At 33.6% G+C, this 27725-nt stretch overlaps 1 protein-coding gene across 1 annotated transcript; it reads right to left on the minus strand.

Moving 5' to 3' along the window:
- Positions 1-4684: 4684 nt before the first annotated feature.
- Positions 4685-27017, minus strand: LOC145666065 (uncharacterized). The gene is made up of 5 exons (XM_081733162.1): positions 26919-27017; positions 19257-19389; positions 14770-14966; positions 10841-10948; positions 4685-4841 (listed from the first exon to the last, which is right to left on the minus strand). Exons 3-5 carry the CDS (start codon positions 14880-14882, stop codon positions 4685-4687), a joined length of 378 nt encoding a protein of 125 aa, XP_081589288.1. The 5' UTR covers positions 14883-14966; positions 19257-19389; positions 26919-27017.
- Between the last annotated feature and the right edge of the window lie 708 nt (positions 27018-27725).

Here is a 27725-nt window from a genome sequence, read left to right on the forward strand (position 1 = left end):
AAAATTCAAACAAAAAATTTCAAACGAAACAAATTCAAACAAAATTTTGAAGCGAAAAAAATTTCAAACAAAATTTTGAAACAAAAAATTTGGAAACGAAAAATTTTAAACAAAAAATTTTAAACAAAATTTTCGAACAAAAATTTTCAAACAAAAAATTTCAAACGAAAAAAATTTCAAACAAAAATTTCAAACGAAAAAATCTCAAACAAAATTTTGAAACAAAAAAATTTGGAAACGAAAAAATTTTCAAACAAAAAATTTCAAGCAAAAAAATTTCAAACTAAAAAAATTTTACGTTTCACGGTTAACCGTCAAACTTTATCCGGTTTTTAACTATTCGATTAACAAATAAACGGTTTTGATCATATTTATCAGTGAGTGCAAAATGTTGAACGAAACCAAGATTTTTAAATGTTAAACAAAACTTAAAACTGAATACAGCAAAGATTTGAAAATCATCAACCAATCAGATTGCACGAAAGATAGTGATCAACCAATCAGATTGCACGAAAGATAGTGATCAACCAATCAAATTGCATCAACAATAACTTTGTCAGTGTTGTAGCATGTATTCCCTTAAGACTATGAGTCATAAGAATCAATAAGGTTAGCTATGTATCCCTGTACACTACCTCATCAAGGTCAATCACGTGATACATCGTATTGCTTACGTTTATATTTGGCGGGAATAACCAAAACCAATAACGCAATTCTCAAATTATCCTACAAAGTTTCAATGTTCCAATGTCCTGGACTCCTAATTCCATCATAGGTCAATAACTGATTACGTGATCATACTCATATTTCACAATGATTTACCCAATGAATGAGATACTATCCAATTTTAAGAACCATTACCAATTATTGATATGACAATAAGAAATGTACCCCTCCCAAAATTTAAGATTGGTACACAAATACACCTGTGTGTTATGAAAAAGTAATAAATCCTGTACTTATTCAATAATAAAGCCGGTCAATAACCTTTAAATTTTGAATATTTGGCCATAAGAGGAACACCAACATCTACAATGGGTCCTAGAAAAAGGTTTACCGAATTTTGTTATTTGATAATTCCCCAAATTTAAAAGGGAACATAAACATATAAAGGTAATAAACCTCTGTACATACCCATATAACATGTACCCATGAAAGAGAAACGAGGTAAACCACCCAAATTTATCATAATACATGTTAGGGTCCAGTACTATAATACCAAATATATAAAATGAGCAATTTCTAAAATTTAAGGGATGGGCCAAGGTACCCCTCCCAGGGTGCACAAATGTACCTATGTCTTATGATAGGGAATAGACCCCTATACATAACCATATAAACATATAAGGTAATAGCACCTCATCCAAGAGATAAATTGGATCAAAATGTCAAACACGTGGTACAACGTATTGCTTACGTTTATATTTTGGCAATTTCGTACCCATGAAAGTGGACGATGTGGACCATCCAAATTTATCATGATACATATTAAGGTCCTGTACTATAATACCGAATGCTTAAATCAAAAAATTCCAAAATTTAAGGGGCGGGCCAAGGTACGTACCTCTCCTAAAATTGAAAGGGATGCACCAATGTACCTATGTCTTATGATAGGAAATGAACACCTATACATTACAATATAACCATATAAGGTAATAGGACCTCATCCAAGGAGATAAATTAGGTCAAAAACCAAACACGTGGTACAACGTATTGCTTACGTTTATATTTTGGCAATTTTGTACCCCTAAAAAGGGAACGAGGTGGACCACCCAAATTTATAGTGATCCATATTAGGGTCCTATACTGTAATACCAAATGTTTAAATTGAACAATTTCCAAAATTAAAGGGGTGGGCGAAGGTACCTCTCCCAAAAAATTTAAAGGCATGCAAAAATGTACCTATGTCTTATGATAGGAAATGGACCCCTATACATGACCATATAACCATATAAGGTAATAGGACCTCATCCAAGGGAATAAATTAAATCAAAAACCAAACACGTGGTTGTACCTAAATTTGGCAATTTCGTACCCATGAAAGGGAACGAGATGGACCATCCAAATTTATCATGATACATAATGAGGTCCTGTACTATAATACCAAATGCTTAAATTGGAGAATTTCTGAAATTGAAGTGGTGGGTCAGGGTACCCCTCCTAAAAATTTAAAGGGGTGCACCAATGTACCTATGTCTTATGATAGGGAATGAACACCTATACATGACCATATAACCATATAAGGTAATAGGACCTCATCCAAGGAGATAAATTAGGTTAAAAACCAAACACGTGGTTGTACTAAAATTTGGCAATTTTGTACCCCTAAAAGGGAACGAGGTGGACCACCCAAATTTATAGTGATCCATATTAGCGTCCTATACTATAATACCAAATGTTTAAATTGGGCAATTTCTAAAAATGAAGGGGTGGGCCAAGGTACCCCTCCCAAATTTTTAAAGGGGTGCATTAATATACCCATGTCTTATGAAAGGTAATGGACACCTATACATTACCATATAGGGTAATAACACCTCATCAAAGGGATAACTTAGGTCGAAACAAAACACGTGGTATAACGTATTGCTTACGTTTATATTTTGGCAATTTTGTACCCCTAAAAGGGAACGAGGTGGACCACCCAAATTTATAGTGATCCATATTAGCGTCCTATACTATAATACCAAATGTTTAAATTGGGCAATTTCCAAAACTTAAGGGGTGGGCCAAGGTACCCCTCCCAAATTTTTCAAGGGGTGCATTAATATACCCATATGTTATGAAAGCTAATGGACCCCTGTATACGCCCATATAACCATATAGGGTAATAATACTTCATCAAAGGGGATAAATTAGGTCAAAAACCCCCGAAATTTGAATTTTTGGCATTTTTTTTACACATGAAAGGGAACGACATAGACCCCCAATACTGATAGAGGTACATACTATGGTCCTAGGCTACCACACCCAATTTTTAGATTTGGCAATTTCCAAAATTTAAGGGGTGGGCCAAGGTACCCCTCCCAAATTTTTCAAGGGGGTGCATTAATATACCTATGTCTTATGAAAGGGAATGGACCCCTGTATACGCCCTTATAACTATATAAGGTAATAGGACCTCATCCAAGGAGATAAATTAGGCCGAAAACCAAACACGTGGTATAACGTATTGCTTACGTTTATATTTTTGGCAATTTTGTACCCCTAAAAGGGGACGAGGTGGACCACCCAAATTTATCATGATACATATTAGGGTCCTGTACTATAATACCCAATGTTTAAATTGGGCAATTTCCAAAATTTAAGGGGTGGGCCAAGGTACCCCTCCCAAATTTTTCAAGGGGTGCATTAATATACCCATATCTTATGAAAGGTAATGGACCCCTGTATACGCCCATATAACCATATAGGGTAAAAACACCTCATCCAAGGGGATAAATTAGGTCAAAAACCTCCGAAAATTCAATTTTTGGCAATTTTTTACCCATGAAAGGGAACGACATAGACACCCAATACGGATAGAGGTACATACTGTGGTCCTAGGCTACCATACCAAATTTTTAGATTTGGCAATTTCCAAAATTTAAGGGGGGTGGTCCTATGTACCTCTGCCAAAATTTAGGGGTGGGCCAAGGCACCCCTGCCAAAATTTAGAGGGGGTGTTCCTAGGTACCCCTAGGTCATTGACCCTGGGCCAAGGTCAATGACCTATGACCTTTGACCTATGACGTCACGAAAAATTTTGCTGACTCGGCTGGCCATACGCGGGCCCCTACTACTAGCGTTTATCTCAAAAAGTGATAACTTCAAATTATTCGCAAAATCTGTTCAATTTTGACCTTCGAACACACCTCCGATCGAGGATTTCTCCGTTTGCGTAATTGTTTCAAATGTAAAAACGAGTCGATTGAGCATAGTATCGACATGAAGTCAGAGCAACACCTCGCGACCTTCCCTAGTAAGCTTAAATATAGCATTTTATATCAAATTCAATTAAGTATACTTTAAGATAAAAGAATTTTGAAAATAGAAAATATTTAGATTTATTTAGTAGAAAGTAATTTAGTTTCATTTTAGCAATCTACCATATTTGATGGGCAGTTTAGTAAGTTACACCCTGAGCATTATACCAACCTGCAAATCTCAACAGCACTGAGAGTGATCTGCCTAGCAAAGATGATATCGATAATTACTCCCGTAGGATTAGGTGGGGAATTACTCCCATAGGATTTTTGATTGTCTATAATTTGGAATCAACTGGATGGATTACCTGCATCAATGGACTCAGTTCTTAACTTTTGAACTATCTCCTGGCAAATATTAATGGTAATACATCAAGTAGTGCTTGAGATTTTATCTCAGGGTAGACGAAGTAAATTTTTGGCAAGTCAAACTCCTTAATAAGGTTAGTCGGTCATAGTTTCCAAATACACACAATAAATTAAAGAAAGTTAAATATCAATAATTAAATCTTTTACCATATATAATTTTTCTGCTTCATGTAGGAACTTCATTTCCAGTTCTTAGGGAAGTTTCTGGGACTTCCATTTAGCGCCAACCTATAGGCATGTCCATACTGAATTTTTTCACTTTTACAAAAATAGTTGTTTAAAAAAACTTTAAAAAAACTAATATAATTCGATACAAGGAAGAAACAACGAGTATTTGAAAATACGTTTTATTGTTAATATTCAGCAAGTACAGTGAAGAAATCCAGAAGTCCAACCGTGCAGTCGTAAGCGCTCTGACAATCTCCTCCTGCTTCTCCCAATCTTTGAGCTGCAATGTACTCGTCATCTTCTCTAATTAGATCATAATGGGTTTCTAGCAATGTGGCTGGTCTAAGGAAAATTAAATTAGAAAATATTACCATTACTATACAGAGCAAGTACTTCCTGTATATTAATAATTAAACTATATATCTAACATAACTTTTATTTAGAGAAATGTTTGGAGTAAAGCCCAAAAAAGAAGCTAGAGTACCGGCGTTCCAATCCAGAAAGACTAGACGGGCAATAGTTGGGTGATATATTTTTAAAACATTGACTCTTACTATTGTTATTTCTAGATTTCTATATCAGAATGTTCTACCCTTTAAATTAAGCTGGGTCAGCACAGTTCAATATCTTAAATCTTTTTGGGTCAATATTCTGTATTCTCAGTAGAAATTGAACCTGGAGCCAAGTAAGCAGACTAAAGTACAGATTAGAGTTTCAGCATGTAAAAAATTTAGGGAGGAAAGTAAATACTTAAGATACCTGGTGTAATTAAAGAAGTTCTTTGTTAACTTCAGGAATTCAGATTTATCGAAATATTACTTTCATCTAGGTTATTGAAAAGATTGAATGTCTCTCCCTTTTAATGTTTGTTTTCTCTCTGTGTCTTTGCGCGTAGTCTTGCCTTTTCAATCTGTTTTAATTTTTCTCTCTCTTTATATATTGTGAAATCTCATTAAACTATCGTAGAACCACTATTTCTTATTTTTTATATTTTCTAAATTAAATGCAAGATTAGCATTTCTGTCAACTGAGTCCGCAAGCTAACAGATACAGAAAGATAATTATTTTTATTTGATCATTCCCACTTATTGTGAATAGTGACATGCTTTAAAATAATACACATTTATATATTGAAGTGTAGTATATTTTTCACTGTAGTGAAAGTTTTTCAAAATCACAAATTTATGCAAATTTGATAACTTTGCTGAATTTCCCCTCTTTAGAAAGATTACTAACAAACACTAGCTGATCAGTTCATTTGAAGTTTAACATTACTTTGTACTTGTGAGTCTGCATTATACAAATGCAAGTACAGCACGTGAAATTCTTTCTTGAGAAACTCAGAAGCTAGACGAGTGTATTGCGCTTGCGCAGCTCTTACCAAATTCATTGCACACAATTCGTTTCACCAGTAGTACAATCACAGACTACAACACTAAGCTACAACTAATGAAGGTGTAATAGTGTCAAAAATATTCTTTTTTACTCTTGTTATGTTAGACTAGTTGCAAAATAAATTTGTTTATTTTTCTTATATGATTCTTCATTGCTCTGTACTCTTATTACTATAGCTGCGTTAAGAAGTACTTCACCCTATCCAAAAGCACTGACCTAATTAAATAAAAACATGGAAAGTTTTAAATACTGTATATGTTGTAAAAACGGAATAATATAATTAGAGACGGAACTTTTTCCCTAATGCGATATGTGCGAAACGTTAAAAAAAAATGCGTATATGTTTCAGGAAACATGAAACTTTTCACTTCAGAGGTAGAAATCACGTTCATATTGTCGTGAATTTTTGCGAAATTTGGCATTACTTGCGATAAATGCGAATAAAAGCAAAGAAGTGGAATTCTTGCTATTTATTATTAATAATAACTAAAAAGCACATTTCCTATATTATTTAACTTAAAAATTGTTGCATTTTACCGAGAACATGCACGACGCTAAATTAAGTTATCCATAAAATCCGTAAGCTTGCATGGCGTTATACTACTTTCTGGGATTTTCAACGCCTCTTTGTACATCACTAAGGCCAGCCGGGATCTTTATGCTCACCTTATTGTCGGGAAAAGGAAAAGCTTGCAAAATAAATTAGAGTTAGCTCAAGTAGGAAAATATGGGTCTGCTTACTGCAGAATTAATTAAGAAGGGTAGTGCTTCTCACCAGGCTGAAGTTGAAGTAAAGTTGAAAACTTGCGTGTCAAAAGTATTGATGAAGCTGCAAAATTACACGCAAGCAAGTGACTATAATTCTGTGTGAAAAATACGAAAAGCTCTACGAGTTATTTGATCCAGAAACTGTTTCATTTCATAAAGATGCAGACATCAACGAAACTGAACTGGTGTTTAAATCGTTGACTGTGTTTTGTGGTGAAAATGTTCATGATCTGTTGGTTGCTTACCGTGAATTTAAAAGTAAGGTCATTGAAGTTCTAAACAGTGAGGATAAGGAAGTTGACATTGTATCATTGTTAAAGAGTTTAAAATTAACCACAGGTCATTTGCAGTCAGCTCGTTACGTTCAATATGGTCGCCAGTCTCGAGTGTTAGTGCCAAGAGATTCTTTTCCAAGTATAATATGATTGTTACTGAGAGGAGAACAAACTTAAAAGAATTGGTAATGTCTTGCTACATGTTAAGGATGAGGTTAGAGAAAGTGTTTAAACTTTTGCATTCAATTCTATATTTCAGTGATACATTAGCAAGCATGTGCATCTAATTAAGGTATGTCCTCATTTTTGTATTAGATACACCTTACTACCAAAAATATACTGTTTACAAGTACCATATTAAAAGGAAAAAACTTGTGCTACATTAGAAAAATAAATACGACATAAATGCGAAAATTGTGATAATTATTGCTACAAAACATCAAAATTGTTGCGAAAAAGTTTCGTCTCTAAATATAATGAAGTAAAATTAATGTAGTTGATGAAGCGCAGACGAACGTCCATTATCATATAGCTCGTTAGAAATTGTTATATACATATGTTGGATTGAAGAGAATATTACGGAGTATATAAACGTTGAATCAATGTAACATTAATAGCACAGTCTGGAAAAGATTGCTTAATAACACCATTTATTATGTTACTTGTAAAAAGTGTACTGAAAAGAAAATTGTCTTCGAAAATCCATTATCATACTCAAAAGTTAGTTACATTTTATATACAGAGTTGACCATTTATCTTGAAATGTCCTTCGAACTTTGAACTAAATTATAATAAATGCTGAAATTTGTTCGGTACAAATATTGGCAAAGGGCTTTGTTTAACATATCCTGTAATATCATTAAATTAACAGTGTTGTCAAACATAAATTTGTATTCTTTTTTCAAATGGCAATATGTTACATTATTACTTGTCTCAAATCTATATATTAAACACAAACTTAAAATTCTATCCTTATTATCCAATGTTACAAACTAAAGACGCCACAGGATCATAAACATTCAAATTTTGAAGACCTCTACAAGAGTAATAACGCAAGTGTGATCGACGGTGAAATGCATGTCGAATGTAACGTAGTGCTGAATACTAGGATATGATGACATTTTTCGAATAAATAGGAATAAAGCTACAACGGATTGAAAACTTCCTTTTAAAAAGTTTTATTTCAGAAAACGGCTTAGATATCACATTCAATCACGTACAGCAACACCAATTCAGGCCCGGACTGGCTACATCGAGGGCCCCTGGCGCTGACAGCTGTTTGCCCCCCCCCCCCCAAACGGTTGTAACGTCATTTTACATTTAAATTGTAAATCACTGTTTTGAAAATGTAAGTGAGCTAGTAACTTTTTTGTAATGATCCATTTCCGTATTACCACTAAAATCAGACTCACAACCAAAGTTTAAAATGTTATATTTAAAATATAGTTTTCTTACGTACCAAAGAATTCAATATTTTACGTAAAATATAAATGTGATATTATTCTACTTAGCCTATTAATGAATAATAGTTACATAGCACAGGCTGTATTTCCATAACCGCAAGTTTCAAAAAGGTAAGATACATATTTTCTAGAAACACAAAACTGATCAAGAATCAATACAATATTAGAACATTAATAGTTTTCAAGTTAACAGTATTTATTTTATATTTCAATTTCAGTTTGTCGCTTGATTTGGCTATTTCACCAATCACCAGGTCTCTGTCAATATTTGAAAACAAATCTCTTTCAACTGCAGTAAGCATTAGAGGAGAGATCATCTCGTTGGCGATTCTTCACAATTTTTAGTTTGGAAAAATCCCTCTCGCAAGCTACTTGCATACTAGGCAAAGTCATTACATATTTAATGTTGAATACAAATTTGGAAAGAGACCTGACTGGGAAGAAGGCTCATACACAATTTTGAATGCACACAATAAACATTTTGATCACTTCTTCTTCTCTTAGCTGTGGTACTTACCTGTATAGTTCATCACATTGTTCGGCGTTATATCTTCTTCACTATTTTCACCATCTTCCTTTGCCTTTGAGGAGTTTTCAGTTTGTAAAAATGTGGAGCAATATACGGCCAACTTCTTCATTTCCTGCATAAGTTTCTACCTACTGCATTTCGTGAGTGCGCAGATTTTCTGAAACACATTTTCAGGGATTTCTTCGTTGGGTAGAATCTCATCATACTTTTTGGGTCTAACCAAGAGCAATCGACCAAAATATCCTTGTTTGGAACAAATTTGTCAGAAATGACGTTTATAGTCGAATCTAAAACATTATTTTTAATTCTATATGTACATTGTTTTCAATTTTAGAATCGGAGAAATCAGCCCACTGTCATCTTCAGAGAGTTCACAACTCAGTTGTTTTCTTTGTGGGATTCTTTTTTCTCTAAGATAAGTTTCTGTTTCCAATTTCACGTCATTAAAAAAAAACTTTGAATTAACGTAATGTACTTTCCCAATTTCTGTAGCAAGTTTTCAAAGTTGTCATTTGTTCTTTTTCTGCTTACATGACTCAATAACATATTTATCAAATTCCTTCTATTGAATAATCTAGTGTTTTGCTTTGCAGAAACACTGACAGAGGTGACGTCACAGAAAAAGAGATCCAACAAAACAAATGCTACAAACAATTTTTCAAATTAACTCCTTTGACAAATCAAATTTCGGGGTGTAAATTTAGTTTTGCAATCAAAATTTCCATTTATTAGTTCTAATAAAACTGAAAATAAGTTTGCAAGCTTACTTGACTGAAATTCGTCTTCTTGTAAGTCAAAATCAACGATGCCTTGAAGAGCCTTATGTTTGCTCCACCATCGTGTAGCACCTATCTTCTGTAGTCTGTACAATTTTTCTGGCCCTACTTGATGCTTCTTTATCTCTTTTTTCCACACAGATAAAAGTCGTAGAATGATTTGTTTTGTCTCTGGAAGCGGCGCGAATAATGGCTGTTGCCATGCGAATGTTTCGTGCTTCGGTAAACTTAACACGCTCTCTCTTATCGTTCTTATCATATAACGAAAATTCTTTTTCACACAATGTAATTCAGAAAATTTCAAGAATTGCCTGCTCCAATTATCCGAACTCCAGTCGAACGATTTCAGGAAACAAAATATAATATTTAAAAAAAAAAAAAAACTTATTGAAACGGAAAGTATATGTATTTTTTCCGTGAAGTATAATGACATCATACAAACAAGTGTCCAGGACAAAATAATTAATTTCGTTGAATATTTTCAACTAACATCCTAAATATATGAAAGTACTGCTCTCTATTAATATACTCGTACATACATTAGCCTACCTTTTTATCAAACAAAAGTGATTTTAAAGAAATTTTCATATTACAACATAACCTTTTATTGCTGATTGCCCCACTTACCCGGATTTCTGCATATCCGGATTGCGTCCAGAATTCGTTAGTTCGGATAACTGGAGTTTCACTGTAAATGGTTGGTATGTCCGATCGTTCCGAAGTAATAATAAATATTAATAAAATTTGCAACACTGCTTAAAAGTATGTAGTTGTGAATATTCGTTGTAAAATTACTGCTACCAGAAGGTGTTGCTAAAGAAATGTTATAGAAGCGAATGAAAGCAATAATCATTTTTTCAAAATCCTCAAAAATAGTGTATCATTTTAAGCAGTGTATCAATTTTAAGTAGCAGAAAAGTATCGGAACGTTCAAAGTACGCACATATTAAACTATTCTATTAAGCTTTTAAGTCTCATAAAAACATGTAATTAAAACATTTTTAAACATGTTATAGTATTGTACTTCACGTTCGTTATAAAGTTATTTTTATGCAGATGAAGTAATATTTATAAGCAGAGAGACAAAAATATGTTTGGAAAATAAATAAATAAATAAATAAAATGAGAAACTTACGTAAATAAGGAGTTAATTATTTCACCAAAGAGTCCATTGGATGCTATTGGTGCTTCTGCAGTCTCACAGATTGTTCTTAGCAAACATTTCTTCCCATCAAGACTATGGCTGCAATGAAAAAAAAAATGCTACAGAAGCGTAGTTTCCTTATGGTTATCATAAATGCAAAGATTTACTACGAATTCCAACACCTGTAATTCACATAATTTAAGTCACGACTTCATTGGGGATTAAGACATATTATTTAAATTGCCTTTCTATATGTACTACCTGAAATGCCATTCTTTAACCGCTAAGAACGAAACTTAATGCAACATATCTAAAACACATAAACCTCTGGTTTCCGATTTGAGCAAGTTCGAAGAATTTTAAATCTACTTGTGCTCGAAACTCCTCAATATCAAAGTCTCTTATCAGTCTGACTGTTCAAAGAAAGCCTCCATCTCATCTCATACTTCCCGACCCAAAAGTCTGCTTCCGTATATACGAATACATAATGTTATTTTAGTAATAGTAAAGTAAATATCCTTGATAACGAATGAACTAAATGCATTGCAACTCTTTGCAGGACCTTGATCACATGTACTTCCAAGAGAAATATTGTTTTCGGGCAGTCTCATTTGCTATAATATGATCTACTTGATTCAATGTCACATACGTATGTGAGGCTTGGTATCAAGCATTGTTTTGAGCTTTAGAAAAGCAGAAACTTAATGTACAATACAAATATTGTAAACATGAAGATGTAAGTATTTCAATATTATTAAGCATTCATTATAATGATTCACACATTCGAAATCCATTTTTGCGTAAATGACTCATGCATAAACAATTGACACAATGCATATGTTAAAGATTTTATTATGTCACAGTCAGGTGTCACTCTTTGAGGCCTAAATACAGTACTGGATTAAAGTTCAATACCTTTAATTCGAATCCTGAGAATTCGCACAAGTGCAAATTGTATTTTGTGCTGGAAACTTAAAAGGACGAGTACTTAAATTCTAATAGTTATCTCTTTGTGAAATATACCAATAACGTCCGAAAATTAATACCATATTTTAGAACAGAAAGTCAAAAGCTGGTAAAGTCATTTTATGTTGCAAATATTAACAATGGAACATAGGAAAGAATTTGAAAGAAAGTTGCGGGTCCGGAATTTACGTTATTAGCTGCCGGCGAAAGCTTACGGGACCTTACAGTTTGAATCCACGTGTATATGTATATATGTGTTATATGTATATGGCAGGGTTGGCAAAAACCATGGTTTTTATTTAAAAAACTAAATAAACCGGTTTTTTGGTTTAAACCAGGTTTTTTTGGTTTAAACCAGGTTTTTATGGTTTAAATAATTTGCTCTATATATTCATATCATATATGGACAGAAATAAGTTTGTTTCGCCTTGATGTTATTATGCAACAACCGGGTTATGCTGGAAGGGAATAAAATAAAAACCGCTTCTCGAGTTACATCCGAGAGAAATTGTCCTCCATTTGAACTCGGAACCAGGACTAATTGGCCACAAATGCGATACGTCTACCTACTCACTCACGAAGGAATCCTGATAAAAAAAAAATACGATGTACTGATCTTTACATGCTTCTTAATATAATTGTCAAGAGTCATTTCAGAAGGACAAAAAGATAAACAGTTGCACAAGTAAAACCATTACACAGAATTACATATGAACAATTTCAAAGTACTACGGAGTACAGAAGAACTAATTTAGTTCAAGTTAGTTAACAACGACTTTTATTGGTCCAAATTAAAGAAATACACCGACTTAATCTGCAATATCAATAGAAAAATGAATAAAGATACGAATTATTTGAGTCCACTTTGGCTCAGACTCATTTATACATAAATAGATACCAAAGATACTTATTTCACTAAATGCCTCTCGTGGGGTCTGTATGACCCCCCCCCACACACACAAAAAGTACGGCATTTTCGATGTATTTCATCAATAGTAAACATTGAAACGAAACAATATTTAGAATTTTTCTTCGATTGCAATTACATAACAATAATAATAACTACAAAAAATCACAAAATAAACATTTATAAACTTATAAAAAAAGTTGCTTTTGTAGTATAATCTTTTTGAGTAATGAATGGGGAATTTAGGTCTGAACATAGTACGAATAATATACGGGAGTGAAACGTGATAACCCACAAATGTGTGTTCATCAAGATTTTACAAACACTTACACTTTTACGAACATTTTTTTGTTTTTTGGTTTAAACCAGTTGGTTTTTTTGAAAAAACCAGCTGGTTTAAACCTTGGTTTAAATCATGGTTTAAACCACCTTGGTTTAAACCAGCCAACCCTGGTATATGGTACTTTATTTCTTGGTAACTGCTAGCTGGATCTGAACGAAATTTGATGGGAAAGTAGCCCATCGTCTAATGAATAAAGATCGCTATATTTGTGGTCAAGCTGGACCAGGAACAGGCTCAGTTCGGCAACAGATGCTATGTTTCACAGTTTTGTATGCTAGGAACTTCTGAATTCGTTCATCCCGGCTTCTTAGATTAAAAGAAACCCCGAGTTAAGCCACGGTCAGGCTAGCTGGCTGCAGGACTCGAATTCATAGTGAGAACACTAACCGCTCGCTTAGTTTTCAATCAACAAGAACAATTTTCCGGATAACCTTGAGTGTATTCTATTTAACACAATATAAGTCACATCATAATCTTTTATCTAACATGCCCAATCCGTTGGTGTCTAATTTCTAACCGCACATGTTTGGTGCACAGGGCCCTGGGTTCGATCTCTGGTGAAATAGTGGAAATTTGAATGTATTGCTGTCGATCGTCTATTTAGAGTTTAGTGTCCCGTTTAACACCAAGGTTATATGAAACGTGGATCCACAGTTCAATGTGGGGTCCAAACCACAAAAGTTCTCACTAGAACCGAATCTCGATCTAATCTGCGAAGGGCGTACGATAGCCATATATCTACAAGGGAGTTCGAACGCAATGCGGTGAGTCAAATTAAACCTTAAACTAGGTTCATGTATCATATAGCTCAGTGTTGAAAGGAACGCTAACCAATCAATTTAATCCAACTTATTTTTGTACTTTCAAATCGAATTAATGGTAACATTCGAGATTTGTGTAGTATAATATTAAGATCATGATTTTCATATGATGTTCTTTATTAAATGGTATCCTACATAATGCGATCATTCTCGGTTCGAGTCCTTCATAACTTGCACGCTATAAATCAATAATCAAGTTAATTGCAGTCTTTTTAACCAAATTTGCAATTAACTAATCAGATTCTCACCAAATTTGCAATTACCTGTTATTTATTTTACAAATATTGCATTCAAGAGCTGCTAACACGTAACTTTTCCTACAATTACATTATTCCAATCATTTGCTAATTTGGTATTCGTATGTGGGAATTCATCACAAATTTCAGTAGCATCTGGAAATAAGGACCTTTACAAATATTTTTTACTGCAATATAAATTTTATTAGGTGCGAGAATTCTAAAAAATAAATCAAATCTAGAATTGAATTTCTACCTTTGAAATTGATCAACATACCAAGTTCAAGTTCTTGAAACATCAAGTGAAAGCTGCTGAGATGGACAATGTTTATTTATTTAAAAAACTAATTCACGCTTAAAAGATAGTTTTCAAAATTGAAAATATAATATAAAGATACATTTGAAATTTAGTGATAGAAAAGAGATCTATCAAATAGGTACAAAAGTTTATTGAAAACCTCAGTGAAAGAATAAATTTCTAAGTTTATGTTTCTAATAGACAATGTTAAAATTTAACGATCTGCATTTATTCTCACAAAGAACAGAAGGTACCGACATTTTTAGAGTAAAATCTTGTCCTTTCTGTTCTAAATTATTTAGGATATATTTCCTAACATGTATCTGTTATTTCAAACTTTATTTCTTACCTTCCTAACATATCTTCAAATGAATGGTAGGCAACCAATTTATCGAAGTTTTTCAAAGATCTGAAAAACCCTTGCACTTGTTCAATATACAATTCCGTAGCATTTGACGGCATAGCGTAGTTTGCTTGAAACTTATACCCCCAATGGAATTTCCGCTTTTGTGGGAATTTTAACGGCAGTGAAAGCCAGAAAAGAATCTAGAAAAAAATAAAGAACAAGAAGTTTAACCAACTCGATGATATTAGGTGTTGAAAAAATATATTAAACTCTAATTAATTCTTAGTTAATGACATAAGGAATGATCGAAAGTATTGTCACCTATAAGGTATAAGGAAAACAAAAGTACTTTTAAATATACGTAGTTAATATTTCCTTCGATAAATGATAATTGCAATCAAATGTGATTTTGTACAAATTGATAACATGCATTAGTCACTAAGAATAAAATATTATATTAATCAATACCAAATTATAATAACACTCATTTTTCAACAATATTTTAAAATGCTTCATTTATGACAATAAAAGCAATAAGAGGGGCCGCGGTGGCTCAGTCATAGAGCGTTCACTTCTGGTGCACCTTGTGGTGGACGTTGTGGTGGACAAACGCCATGTGCGTGGATTTTCTCATGAGTTCTTCCGTTTCCTCCCACTTCCTTCCTTCCACCATTTCATTCATTTCTCATCATCGCCGTCTCCTTTAGCCTAGCTGGCATAACCATGGGACGTAAAACTCAAAAGGAATAAGATGTTTTAAAAACTCCTAGGAGAAAAAGTATTGTGGATGGAAACACTAAAATTAACATGGATTATTACATTATAAACTCAGCAAAAATTATGTTGAATATACTGTAGAAAAGTACTCTATACTAGCTGAACCTGCGCTATTTACACAGCGCACAGTTGTGGTATGAGCGTGAATCTCCTTCCCATTTCTCACTATATCTGTGCAAGTCTCTACAAACATAAGTAAAGGACAGGAAGACTCTCAAAGGGAATGGATTGCTATAGACAAACATATAAATGTAGTAATTTAATATAGGATGTTGGGAGAGTTTGTGGCAAATTTGGGTAAGTAATACATGATAAAAAAAATATTCTTTTTTCTTATAATTCCATGTCCGAGTACACCTCATTGCGAGTCTACAAGACTTCGAGGTTGCTTATAACTAGTCATTCAGATAAAAGCAAAGCGCCTGAATGTCCATCAACCCGCTATACGTAATTCCTCTTCTAGTAGCTTTTCACAAAGTTTCAACCTAGTTGCAATATTAAACTAATAGGGCCAAAACGACGCCAAAAATGTGGAAGAGGAAAACAAAGACAAGTTTTTGAAAATTTAAATGAGAACTGGCAAATCTACACAAAATTTGGAATCGACTAGCGAAAACGGCACGTTTCTAGCACTTGTGGATTTCGAGATCTCATTATCGAAAGGATTGGCCATAGACATATGAACTTTTCTAGCATTTTAATATATAGACTAGCTGAAACTACGCTCTCTACACAGCTCATCTTTCACATTGAGCATGAATCTCCTTGCTATTCTTCACATCTGTACATGGCTTTTTACAGACACAAGTGAAAGACGTCTTTATAAAAATCGGCAAGGGGTACTATAAAGGGGAAGATTTTTTCAATTATTTCAATTCAACGTTTGCAAGATTAAGCCTATTTCCGGTTGGAGTTTTGGATTCATGTATGTTTAGTAGGGCAACCCAAAAGCATAGAAAGCATGATAGCAATTTAGACATATGGTTGGTGCCTTGAACATGTTTGTGGTTGTCTAAGGGTCCAGAAGAAGCTAATTTTAAGAGCATAATAAAGCATAATTTTAGAAAATAAAGCGTAAAGCATAATTTAAAATATATTCTAGCTATAGCATAGCATAATTCTAGGAAAATTCTATTTAACTGCAAGTTTAACATATTAATATTTTTAAAACCAATATTTACAATGCAAAATCATTGCGAACATAACAAAACAACAATGAAAAGCTTATTTTTATTTCAGTAAATTTTCGAAGTAATCCTTTGATGTGGAGAAAAAAAGAAAAGAAGAAAACTTTCCGCCAACAATGAATAGTACACAAAAACTCCACACTATATTGTTATGTGTACCTCTTGATCTTGAGCACTTTCTGTACTTTTTGGTAGCATCTTTTACTTTCCCTTTCTGTATATATGCACCTCTAAGGCTCACACAAGTGATAGAAAAAAACTGACTCGAGTAAAGCATATCTCTTTACAGTGCAATGAAAGAAATTGCTTGCATAAAATATTAATAAATAGATCAAGATATTTAGAATATTTATTGTATAGTAAATATTATACATTATACACGGGTAATGTAAAATAATGATTAAAATTAACAATAAAGCATAATAAAGCATAGTTTGGAAAAATAAAGCATAATTAAACAAAAATAAAGCATAATGTGGGTTGCTCTAATGATTAGTGTTTTCTTTCTTCTTGCAAGCAGTATCTAAAAAGCATTACATACACAATTAATTATATTGTCAGTGATACATGATGTTTATTGGACAAAACACTCCAAACAATAAAGATTATCTTACAGACGGGAGAAATAGTTATCCTTCCTTTTTCATTATCATTAGGCCCTGAAACGAACGCCTGAGAGAATATACAACTTCTGTATACAACTATGTAGTATTGGAGTGTATAACTCGTAGGATATGATACTTTACCTTTTTAAAATGTCAACACTTCCAGTGTACTCCTAAAAGTGTAATAAAGAAACAACGGCCATGTTTTTCTTTAAATATTCAAATAGAACTGAACAATCTACACAAACTTTCGAATCAAACAGTGAAAACGTCACTGTGTCTCTGTTATGGTTTTTATGGTTTCACTGTCGAAAGGATTGGAGACAAACATATAAACTTTTCTTTGGATACAAACATATAAACCTAGCATGTTAATATATAGCTTGTCAGTAATGACCGAGCACCATTAAGAACTTACTTATTTTGTGCTGATGTGGAAGTAGTATTCCGTAGATCCATCATTTGCCTTGATGACTTCATCGACTCTTTCAGAAAGACTTTCCTTAGGGTTATGATAGACAATAGTATAGGCTAGATATAGGGGTTCTAGGTTAAACTCGCAAAGATTATCTCTAGCTCCTCAAATATATGTCTACCTGGCTCAAAACAATCTAAGCTATCAACAACTGTACATGGTAAAGAAAAATCTGGGATTCACTATTGAAGATTAAAAAAAAAAAAATGTCTGTCACTTGGACTAAAATTAAAGAAAATATATCGAGTAATAGAGTTAAACAGTCAAATCGGTTAAAGAACTATATTGACCTAAATACACAAATGACAACAAAAACAACAAATGGTTTTGAGAAAGATTTTTTATAAGTTATTGAACAACTCAGAGTTTATAAAGACAATGGAAAATATTAGGAAAAAGTTGACAATAAACTAGTAAGTGATGAAATGAAATATGAGAAGCTTCTAACGAAACCAAACTATAAAAGCACCACAGTATATACAGAAAACTTAATAGAAATATGCTATACAGACACTAGTATTTATATTTATCATATTCAAATAAAAGTTTTGTACAAAGGTATGAAAATTTTTATTAATTACTTTTGGATATTGAGGATAATTACTTATTGTGGATAAGTGATTATCCTCAAAATAATACATATGAACTACCTCAAATAAATAAGAAACTTCTTGGTAAAATGAAAGATGAAGCTGAAGAAACAATTATAGAAGAATTTGTCGGATTAAGATAAAAAGAAATGTACTCAATTAAACCACCACAAACCGATCTAACAGATAAAAACTTTAAAGGTTAATTCGATAAGGAAAATGTTGTGAAAAGCAAAAGGTGTTAAGAAAAATTAAGTATATAAAGAGCTCACATTTAATGAAAATAAAGACTGTTCAATCAAAAGGAATGTTATAAGAAGATGCATTTAATTAAAAATTATAAGCGCAAGTTATGCTGTGTAGAAGTGAACAAATTCGCTTTAAGGTGTGTAGATGATAAAAGATGTATATTTAAAGATAAAATAAACCCAGTGGCGGATCTGGCCTAGGGCCGGGGGGCCTAGACCCCCAGTTTTCTGAGTGACAAAAATAATTATTTATATATATTTTGGAAGTTTATAGTAAACTCATGATATACCTTCATAGTCTGGGTTCTGGCTGCCCCCAGTCTTTACATTCTAGATTCACCTCTGGATAAACCTTGTCATGGAGTCATTATAAGATGAAAGAAAAGTAAATATAAAATTATGCTTTTATAGTTTTAGATAGTTCTTTATGGTTAAATGTAATATGTATGTAGTTATAGTTTAGATATAAATTCTTCATGATTAAATTTAATATGTATGTAATTATAGTTTGTCCTAATTGTTTTTTTGAAAAGTGTCCGATCATTACTGACAATATACTTTATTGTTGTCTACTGATTCAGATGATTATTTGAAAGTAAAACATTTACCTGCAATGCAGTGCTTCTGATCCATACAAGATATCGTCTTTTACGAGATAACAGACTCTCTTTTCTAGTATCTTCAGAACAAACTTCCACGAAATGCAATACAAGCAGTAAGATCAGGAAGTTGACAATAAATCTGAAAGTAAAAGAAAATATTTTTTAGTGATTGTGAGAACGTACATCTGTACTGGCCTCCTAAGCAAAGCCGTAATTATTTTCAATTTGTGGTTATTCACTATTCGGCTGTAACTTATTTAGAATATCCAGGGTAGTTACAAGTAACGTGACTTTTGAAAATCATGGACAATTATTCCTGTATACGAATAAGAAACGATTGAAGAAAAAATTAGTTACTTTACTATGGAGTTTGCAAATCTGATTGATGTCTATGAGAGATTTGACAACAATATAATTTAAGTCACGATCCTTGATGTTACTCTATGATCATGTGTTCTTGCTTGGCTCTTTCTAGCAATCATCTGCCTCACAGAGAGCCTTTTAAACGCTTGCCCTATTGTACAATGTAATCACACAATTTTTGGGACTGAGGAAAGAATCCCTTACGCTTGGAGATGGGATTGCAGAAAAAGAAGGAATAGGACGGGTACTAAGCTCTATAGCTTTGCTGATACACTCAATTTGAGCGAAGTAGGATGGATTCACACATTAAAAAAATCATAACTCGTATTGTACCGAAGACGAGAAAAATCCATAGTATTCTCATATTCACATTATTATGAAGGAAAAAATACGAAGACTTTCTTAGTGCACTTTCCCTTCTCGGAATTTAATAACACGTTATGTATATTTACTTTTTTTGCAAGCATTTAGAGAATGAATTAATATTCTAGAACTACGTTTTAAATTTATTTACCATTGAAATGTTGCTGTGAAAACATACACGTGAAGCCACAGACAGTTATGTGTAAATATTGCACTTGTACTGCAATTATAAATTGTCAAATAACAATAAGTAAAGAATAGTCATAGTGTAGGATAGGTTTAAGGTGAACAACACTCATGAATTCGGCCCCTGGCAGACTTGCGGAACTTGAGCAATTTTTGAAGCTTCTCCGTGCATAGATGGTTAGCAAACACGTCTTCGGCATGGGATACCAGAGTTTGATTCTCGATAGGAACACGCATGATTCAGAGTCAATGTTAAACAGTCGGTCTACGTCTTTGTGCTGAAGATGAATGTTTGAATGAATTACTCATTTGTTTTAGAAACGATTGAGATTGAATGTATACTTGTTTCAATGCATCGTGAAAACATTATCGTGTCTCTATTTTAGAAGTAAATAAATACATATATGATAAAAGAAGCTTGTTAACTTTTCAGTATTACTAAGTTTTTGTATGTTTCACATTATACTCTTAAGCATGTATGTTAAAGGATATGTAACCGAATGATTTTGACAGAATCGATTGAAGGCGGACACGGTAGCTCAGTGCTAAAGCGCTCATTTCTGATGCGAGGATTTCCTGGTTTGATCTCTGCTCACGCTAGTTGGTGCTGGACAACACGGTGTCCGTTTTCTCCCACATTATCCTTCCACCAATTATTTCATAATTCAATTTCATTAATTCATATGTTTCCTTCAACTTAAAGAGCAGCATTATGGGACGTAAAACTAGAAACTAGCTCCCTCATCATTTATAGAATCGATTGAGAAAACTCAATTGAAGAAATATGTTGAGTATTTTTGGCAACATCAATTGTTTCTCGCTTCTAGAATAACTTGTATTTTTGTGTAGAATATGTAAAGTTACGTTAAATATTATGTATGTAAAACATATACAGAGTCCGCCAGAAAAATGTATACACTCTTTGTCATTTTGTATCAGGATACTGACATTGACAGTTGTTCTGAAATTTAAGTATGTTGTAGTATGGTTTCTCGCCCAACAAATCAACATTGTCAATTGTTTTCAGTTAAATTGTGTTGTAGTACGGTCCTTCACTCAAAAGATATCGGTACTGTCTACACGGTTAGTGAGATAAGAAAATGGCAGGAGTACACTTGACGTTCGAGCAGCGTAAGTACGTTTTGATGTGTTTTATCAGGTTTGGGAATGCCATCGAAGTGCAGCGTCAGTGCAGAGGGGATTTGTAAGTTTGTTACTGAACCACCAACCACAAAGATAAAGTGTATTGAAGTAAGTCGCGCACGCTCGAGAACCTTCGCCAGAAGATTACAGAGGCATGTGCATCAGTCTCCATTGATACATTGATGGGGTATTTTGTTTTGGGGGGTATGTTTTGTCATATGAGCTTCCGCCGGGAATCAAACTCGGGTCGTCCACGTAAAAGGCATCCAGGTCTCTCTAGGCGCCTTTAGCATGGAAGACTCGAATTCTATTCTCAGCGGGAGCTTTTGTGGTTCGGTTCGTACGTTAAACTGTAGGTCCAAGGCTCATATAGCCTCACTGCTAAAAGGAACCCTAAACTTAAAAATCTAAATCTAAATCTTGTTTCCAGACGGTTTCCTTAAAAGCTCTTTAGTCGATTTTGCTCATATTTCACAAACAACCCTCTAATGTGGTGTGAGTTGTTTCTTCTGAAAATATCCAGGAGTAGTTTATTCTTGAGGTGAGTTTTTCAGACAATTTTCTTAAAGATATTACTCAGGCAATTTTCCTGATATCTTATAAACAAAGACAATAACAACCCTACTATATGGCACATGTCAGTTCACGTGAAAAATCAACAAGGTGTAGTTAAAATTTGGGAGTAAGTTTTCTTCGTCTGCAAACGCATTAATTTTGTTAATATTGCATAAGTAAACGCTGTAGTAATAACTACAACCTAACTTTATTTAATTTAATAAATGGAAAGGGAAAAGATACGGCAGCGGTGGTCTGTATCTTTTATTTCATTTCTCTTTAAATATGTGTTTTAAAAAATTTCTCACAATAAAAAGTGTTATACTTTCTTGATCTTTGTTTTAAATTACTAATTTAGAGACTCAATTCAATTATGAGACTCAATTCTGCGTTACGACAAATGACCATCGCGCGCGCGTGTGTGTGTGTGTGTGTGGTGGCGCTGTGGGGAGAAACTACATCCAGTCAATATTATGGAACGGCACACCGGCATTATTCTTGGCATCATGGTATGAGGAGCCGTTGGTATGATTTTCGATCACCTCTCGTATTAGTTCTCAGAACCTTTACAGCACAGTGATACGTGGGTGAGTTTATGCATACGCATGTGTTATTTCTCCTGCCAAAGCACATTGGTGCAATATTTCAACAAGACAACGCTTGGCCACGCACGGTACGTATATCTATGGATTATCTATGTCATGTTGAGGATTTTCCCTAGCCAGCAAGTTCATCTGATCTTTTTCCAGGTGAACACATTTAGGATCAGCTCCAACGCAATCTCCGCGCCTCTACCGATTTGCAGGATCTCGAGGCACAGTTACAACAGTTATGGAGACCTGCCTCAGCCAACGATACGACAACTCTACGAATTACTTCATCAACGCATATATCCGTGCCCGAGGGGGTAGTACAACTTACTGATTAAGCTCGTACAACCGAACCTGATGTAAGGTTGACATAATATTATAATCATTACAATAAAGATGTATGGCTCTGCAGCCAGTGAAGTTTCATTTATCCTCTTCAATTCTTCTAGGTGCTCCATTTCTTTTAGTCATTCAGTGTATACTTAAGAGGTCATCCTAAATTTCAATTCCCCTTCAAATACCCAGTATTACAATGAACACTTAGGCAGAGAGAATAGTTACATAGATATCTGAATCTACGCCTTTCATTTCTTTCAATAAGTGTATTTTCCATGCTTGAAACTAGTCCTTTAAATCGATTTGAGAATCTGATCCGATTTCGACCTTAAAAAGCAAATTGCTGGGATTTCATACTTTAAGATAAAGTTTAATTTTAAAACTGAAATATTCAATTGCCATTCAATAGTTTCTATATGGTGTATTTTAATAATAGATATAAAATTGCCAAATTTTTCCCTATTAACCTATTAAAAATATCATGCTTCAGACTCTAAAATATATATTAGTTCACATAGCAGGCCAAAGGCCACCAGGTCATTGAAAATTTGTTTTCTCTCCAAAGATTCATAACAAAATTTAGACGTTTTGTTAGGCTTACAAAGACTGAAGGTTGCTATATAGGAAAAATCATTAGCCACCCCTTAAAATAGTGGCTAATGATTTTCCTAGCCTAGGACCGAAATCTGATCTCAAATGAATTATCCCAAACTCACACACAATTACATTTCTTTCTAGTTTCTGGGAACACGTCCTATTATATGAAAATTATTAATTCTCATGTGAAGTAAGTTTAACTACAATCTTTCTTAATTTTATTTTCCCAAAGTCGACCTCTTACATTTTCCAGAAGAGCAAAATGTGTACGCACGGTTAGTTTCAGAGCAAGTATATCCAAGATTGCTATTGTGTGAGGTATATTGAGGAGAAACCAATGCCTAAGGTGATGTCACGCAGAGATCGTGAAAGTAGACAAGCCAAAAGAAGGCGAGCGTGAGAGGGGTCGACTGATATTGTCATAAAGGATCGTACAGCTAAAGTGATACAAAGAGAGAATAATATGATTCGAAGAGTCATTTTTCTAGTTAATTTCAAGAGGCATACTTTTGTGTACGTTGGATGTATGCTTCGGACTGCCGACTTCTTTCCTTTAAACGTGGCAACGGGTTTGAATTGATAAGGTCGCAATTTCCATTGGTTCTATTATTACTCACAAAAAGTGAGTTACTGCCATTGATTATGTGTATATTCAAAGTGACCAAATGCATCCAATGGTACTAGTTTTTTGTTCTTTAACAACGATATGTTGGGTTTCACCCCACCTGTGAAAATTTATATAATCTAATTTGAAGTCGTGTTCACAGAAGAGGCTATGAAATAATTCTTTGATAAAAACGAGAAAGGCGTAAGTAAAAGTAAATGGTCAGGTTTTCAACACAATAAGGTTTGCTGATGACATAGTATTGATAGTGGAGAACGAAAAGGACTTGCAGGAAGTACTTTAAAACTTGAACGACCAACTGAAAAAAACATGCACAATGAAGATAAATAAGAAGAAGACCAAAATGATAAAGTGCACAAGAGCAAGACAGGAAGAGGCAAACGTATGGCTACATGGAAAGAAAATCGAAGACATTAAGATGTTCCCCTATTTAGGAAGTCTAATATCCTCGGACGGGAGAAGTGAAAATGACGTAAGTTCCAGAATAGCGCAAGCTAAACAAGCATTCAATTGGAAAAGAGGACTACTAACATCAAGAAATGTGTCGCTGGACGTTCGTAAACTATTTATTAAGACCTGGTATGGAACGTGACGCTTTACGGATCACAGGTGTCGACATTGAGAAAAGCTGAAATATCCAAACTGGAAGCATTTGAAATGTGGTGTTGGCGCAGAATGCTGCGCATATCATGCACCGAAAGTAAAAGGAATGAAGACGTACTAAACGAAGCTAATGAAGGACGACAGATCATGAAAATAATAGGAAAAAGAAGAAACAGCATGCTTGGCCATCTTATTCAACACTCCGATTGAATCACCGTGCTGATAGAGGGAAAAGCATAAGGAAAACCAGGAAGAGGAAGATAGAGGATAATATATCTAGATGCAGTTACGAAAAAGAGGCATTATCAAACTATAAAACAGCTCTCCCAAGGGAGAGAAAAATTTTAAATTTTCCATGTAGCCCACCAACCTATGGTGGAGGTGAACAAGAAAAAGAAGTCGTTTTGGTATTCCGAAAGTAAAGTAATGTACTACCGACTATGCCTGTACGTAGTGTTAGTTCTTTTGAGGCAGTATTGTAAAGTCGACGAGTAAATGTTGTGCGCTAAGAGGTTGTACAATTTAGAGTAGAAAAAACAAAGGCTAAGATTTTTTATATTAATTTTTATGAGATGATTGCCTGAGTTGATTAATAGCAAGTAGTCTTCCCAAGTAATGCAATCTCAGAGCATGATATTGCACAAACACATACAACCAGACCTGTCTAAGTGTAATTTGAATAACATCAGAATGAACTTTAACATCTTTTCTGTCTCAACTTGAATATATATTTGAACATGCAATTTGAATACTTAAACATCTGTAGCCAAGTTTAGAGCAGTGAGTCCAGGGTAGCTTCCCTTCTCCATCTTCTAATGTTGCACTGTGTATACGTTGGAAATGATCTTTGGGTCGTATTCCTCAGCCCTTATACGACTGCAATTTTTATTGCAAGCTAAATGACTCTAACGCCGTATTTATAAATTAAATTATACTTTATTCGGGTATTTTCATTATTATGATAATTGTATTTGAGGTTGTTAATTTATACAATGTTCATGTTGCATACAGAGTGTCAAAACAAAGCTGGTTTGCATAGTTGACCGATCTAAAGCATTAGTTTAACTGTCCCAATACTTGCTTGTTTCGGATTCGAATTTTGTTCAGCGTACAGGTGTTAGATTTTGTCCTTCCTCCATCCATTTCATCATCATCCTTCATATTTTTCATAATCTCTTTTAGTTGAATGGGTACAAACATCGATTGTACCCTAAAAATTAATTAACAAATTAAGCTTCCGATACAGACTGGAAGTGGACTATTTAAACCAGCAGAAGTGGTGTGTACAAACCGGAAAGTCATATTTTTACATGAAATATGGATATGGAATTTTTAAAATAAAAATTCGGATTGGATGCGAAATAAATAAGGAAGTTTTGTTTCTAAATCTTTTTAGATGCCTTTGTCATTAAAACGGCATTCTGCAAACTATAAGGTACATACATCCTATTGTACTGTTATATTAACTTGCCCTCCTTTATTTACGTAACTCAAACCAATAAACATTCCTGAAAAATGTAAAATGTCGTGAAAGAAACTTTTCATTCTATATTGATTTTTCATATATGATGATTATGTTTTTGTTCCCAGATCATATGGCTTTGTGCTGGACAAACATAATTTCCTCCCACTTTCCCACCGACTTGATACTTGTTTTTGTGTCATTTATTTGAGTTCCTTTGTTACAGATTTCAATTTAAGAACAATAGAAAATAAGTATTATAAATTATCTTTATAGTATTAATTACATTCAGAGAATTATAAGAAAATTAATTATTTTTATGAGCCGTTATTTATTACAAAGACGGTCGTTGGAAAAACGGTCCAATAATGTTATTAACTAAAATTTCACATCCTCTTTACTAGCCTATGTTAAACATATCCTGAGCACTAGCACCCAAACAATTGTCATGGAGAAATGTTAAAGATACGTTAGTATATCAGTATGTTCACAGAAAAAAATGAGTATTCCATATAGTTGATATCGTTTTTCGAAAAAAAAATTACCCCGTCAATACTCAAGATATGCAAACAATACAGTAAAAATTAGTAATAGGTATTCCAAACTTAAAAGTGAAGATCTGGTGGTAATTAGTTGAGTATGTTTAATCTGAAATGTTTCCTACGGAAATCAATAAACATAACATATTCCATTCTTTGCCAATTGAAAAACAAACTGCAAATATGTGGCAATAGTAATCTATTTCTCAATTAAAATAGAAGCAGTACAAGAAACAGACACATACCTTCTTAGCTTCATTGGAACTAACAGTTTATGTTCAAGTAGAAATTAAGAATTGAACTTACTTGTGGACAACTAAATATAAACTGTGTTGTTGGGGTATGTAGAACACAGTTATTTTAAGAAAGATGTCAAGCGAAATTACTCAGAACACAGCTTCAAAAGAACTTAGGAACAAATACTGAAGCTAACACACACTTTGAAAACTTCAAAAAGTTGTTTCTAATTCATTAACTTTATGGTTATGCAATATATTTGCTCCTACATATACACAAACAAGTGACTTCATTCTGCAAGTAAAAAGAATGTGGGAACTGTAAATTATATTCGTAAAGAAAAACTACGGAGTAGAATATATTAACGGATATCCATTTAACATTTTATAAATTTACATAATAAAACTTTCTCTCTCTCCTTCTCTGCGCACACGCCTACATGTATGTGAGTATATGTTTACTGAACACAAAATCGAAAAAAAAAAAACAGCACTTTCAATGACATAAAGGCTATGACTTGTAAACAATTTTTGAAAACGGTAATTGATATCACTACTAAAAGAAAGAAATGTACCGGTATGTATTTCGGTATTGCTAGACAGCACTTTCCGCAAAATATCAACTGAAGACAAGGGTAGAGTCATTTCTATTAAACAACCACTACATTAAAGGAAATCCAAAATTTTTCAAAGGGTAAAGAATAAACTAAAACGTTCCGTGAAAGTTGACAACGAAAAAGAAAAGCGAATGATGGTGTGTTATATTTTTTATTGTACAGGTTGTAAATCTTAATTAATAATTACAACTTCTTGTCTACTACGAGATGCACATCAAAAATGCGTGTCGTTTCGTTCTAATTTGCAAGACCAAGGAAAT

This window comes from Thermobia domestica, chromosome 12 (assembly GCF_964235325.1).
Source record: "Thermobia domestica chromosome 12, izTheDome1.hap1.1, whole genome shotgun sequence".
Lineage (NCBI taxonomy): Eukaryota > Metazoa > Arthropoda > Insecta > Zygentoma > Lepismatidae > Thermobia > Thermobia domestica.

What these genes read in the sequence shown, in the direction of transcription:
- LOC145666065 (XM_081733162.1), bottom strand. Translation starts at nt 14,882, where the DNA reads ATGCCGTCAAATGCTACGGAATTGTATATTGAACAAGTGCAAGGGTTT. An exon ending in TTTGAAGATATGTTAGGAAG is followed by an intron (nt 10,949 to 14,769) that starts GTAAGAAATAAA and finishes TTTTCATTGCAG; the next exon opens with CCATAGTCTTGATGGGAAGA. An exon ending in ATAATTAACTCCTTATTTAC is followed by an intron (nt 4,842 to 10,840) that starts GTAAGTTTCTCA and finishes AATTTTCCTTAG; the next exon opens with ACCAGCCACATTGCTAGAAA.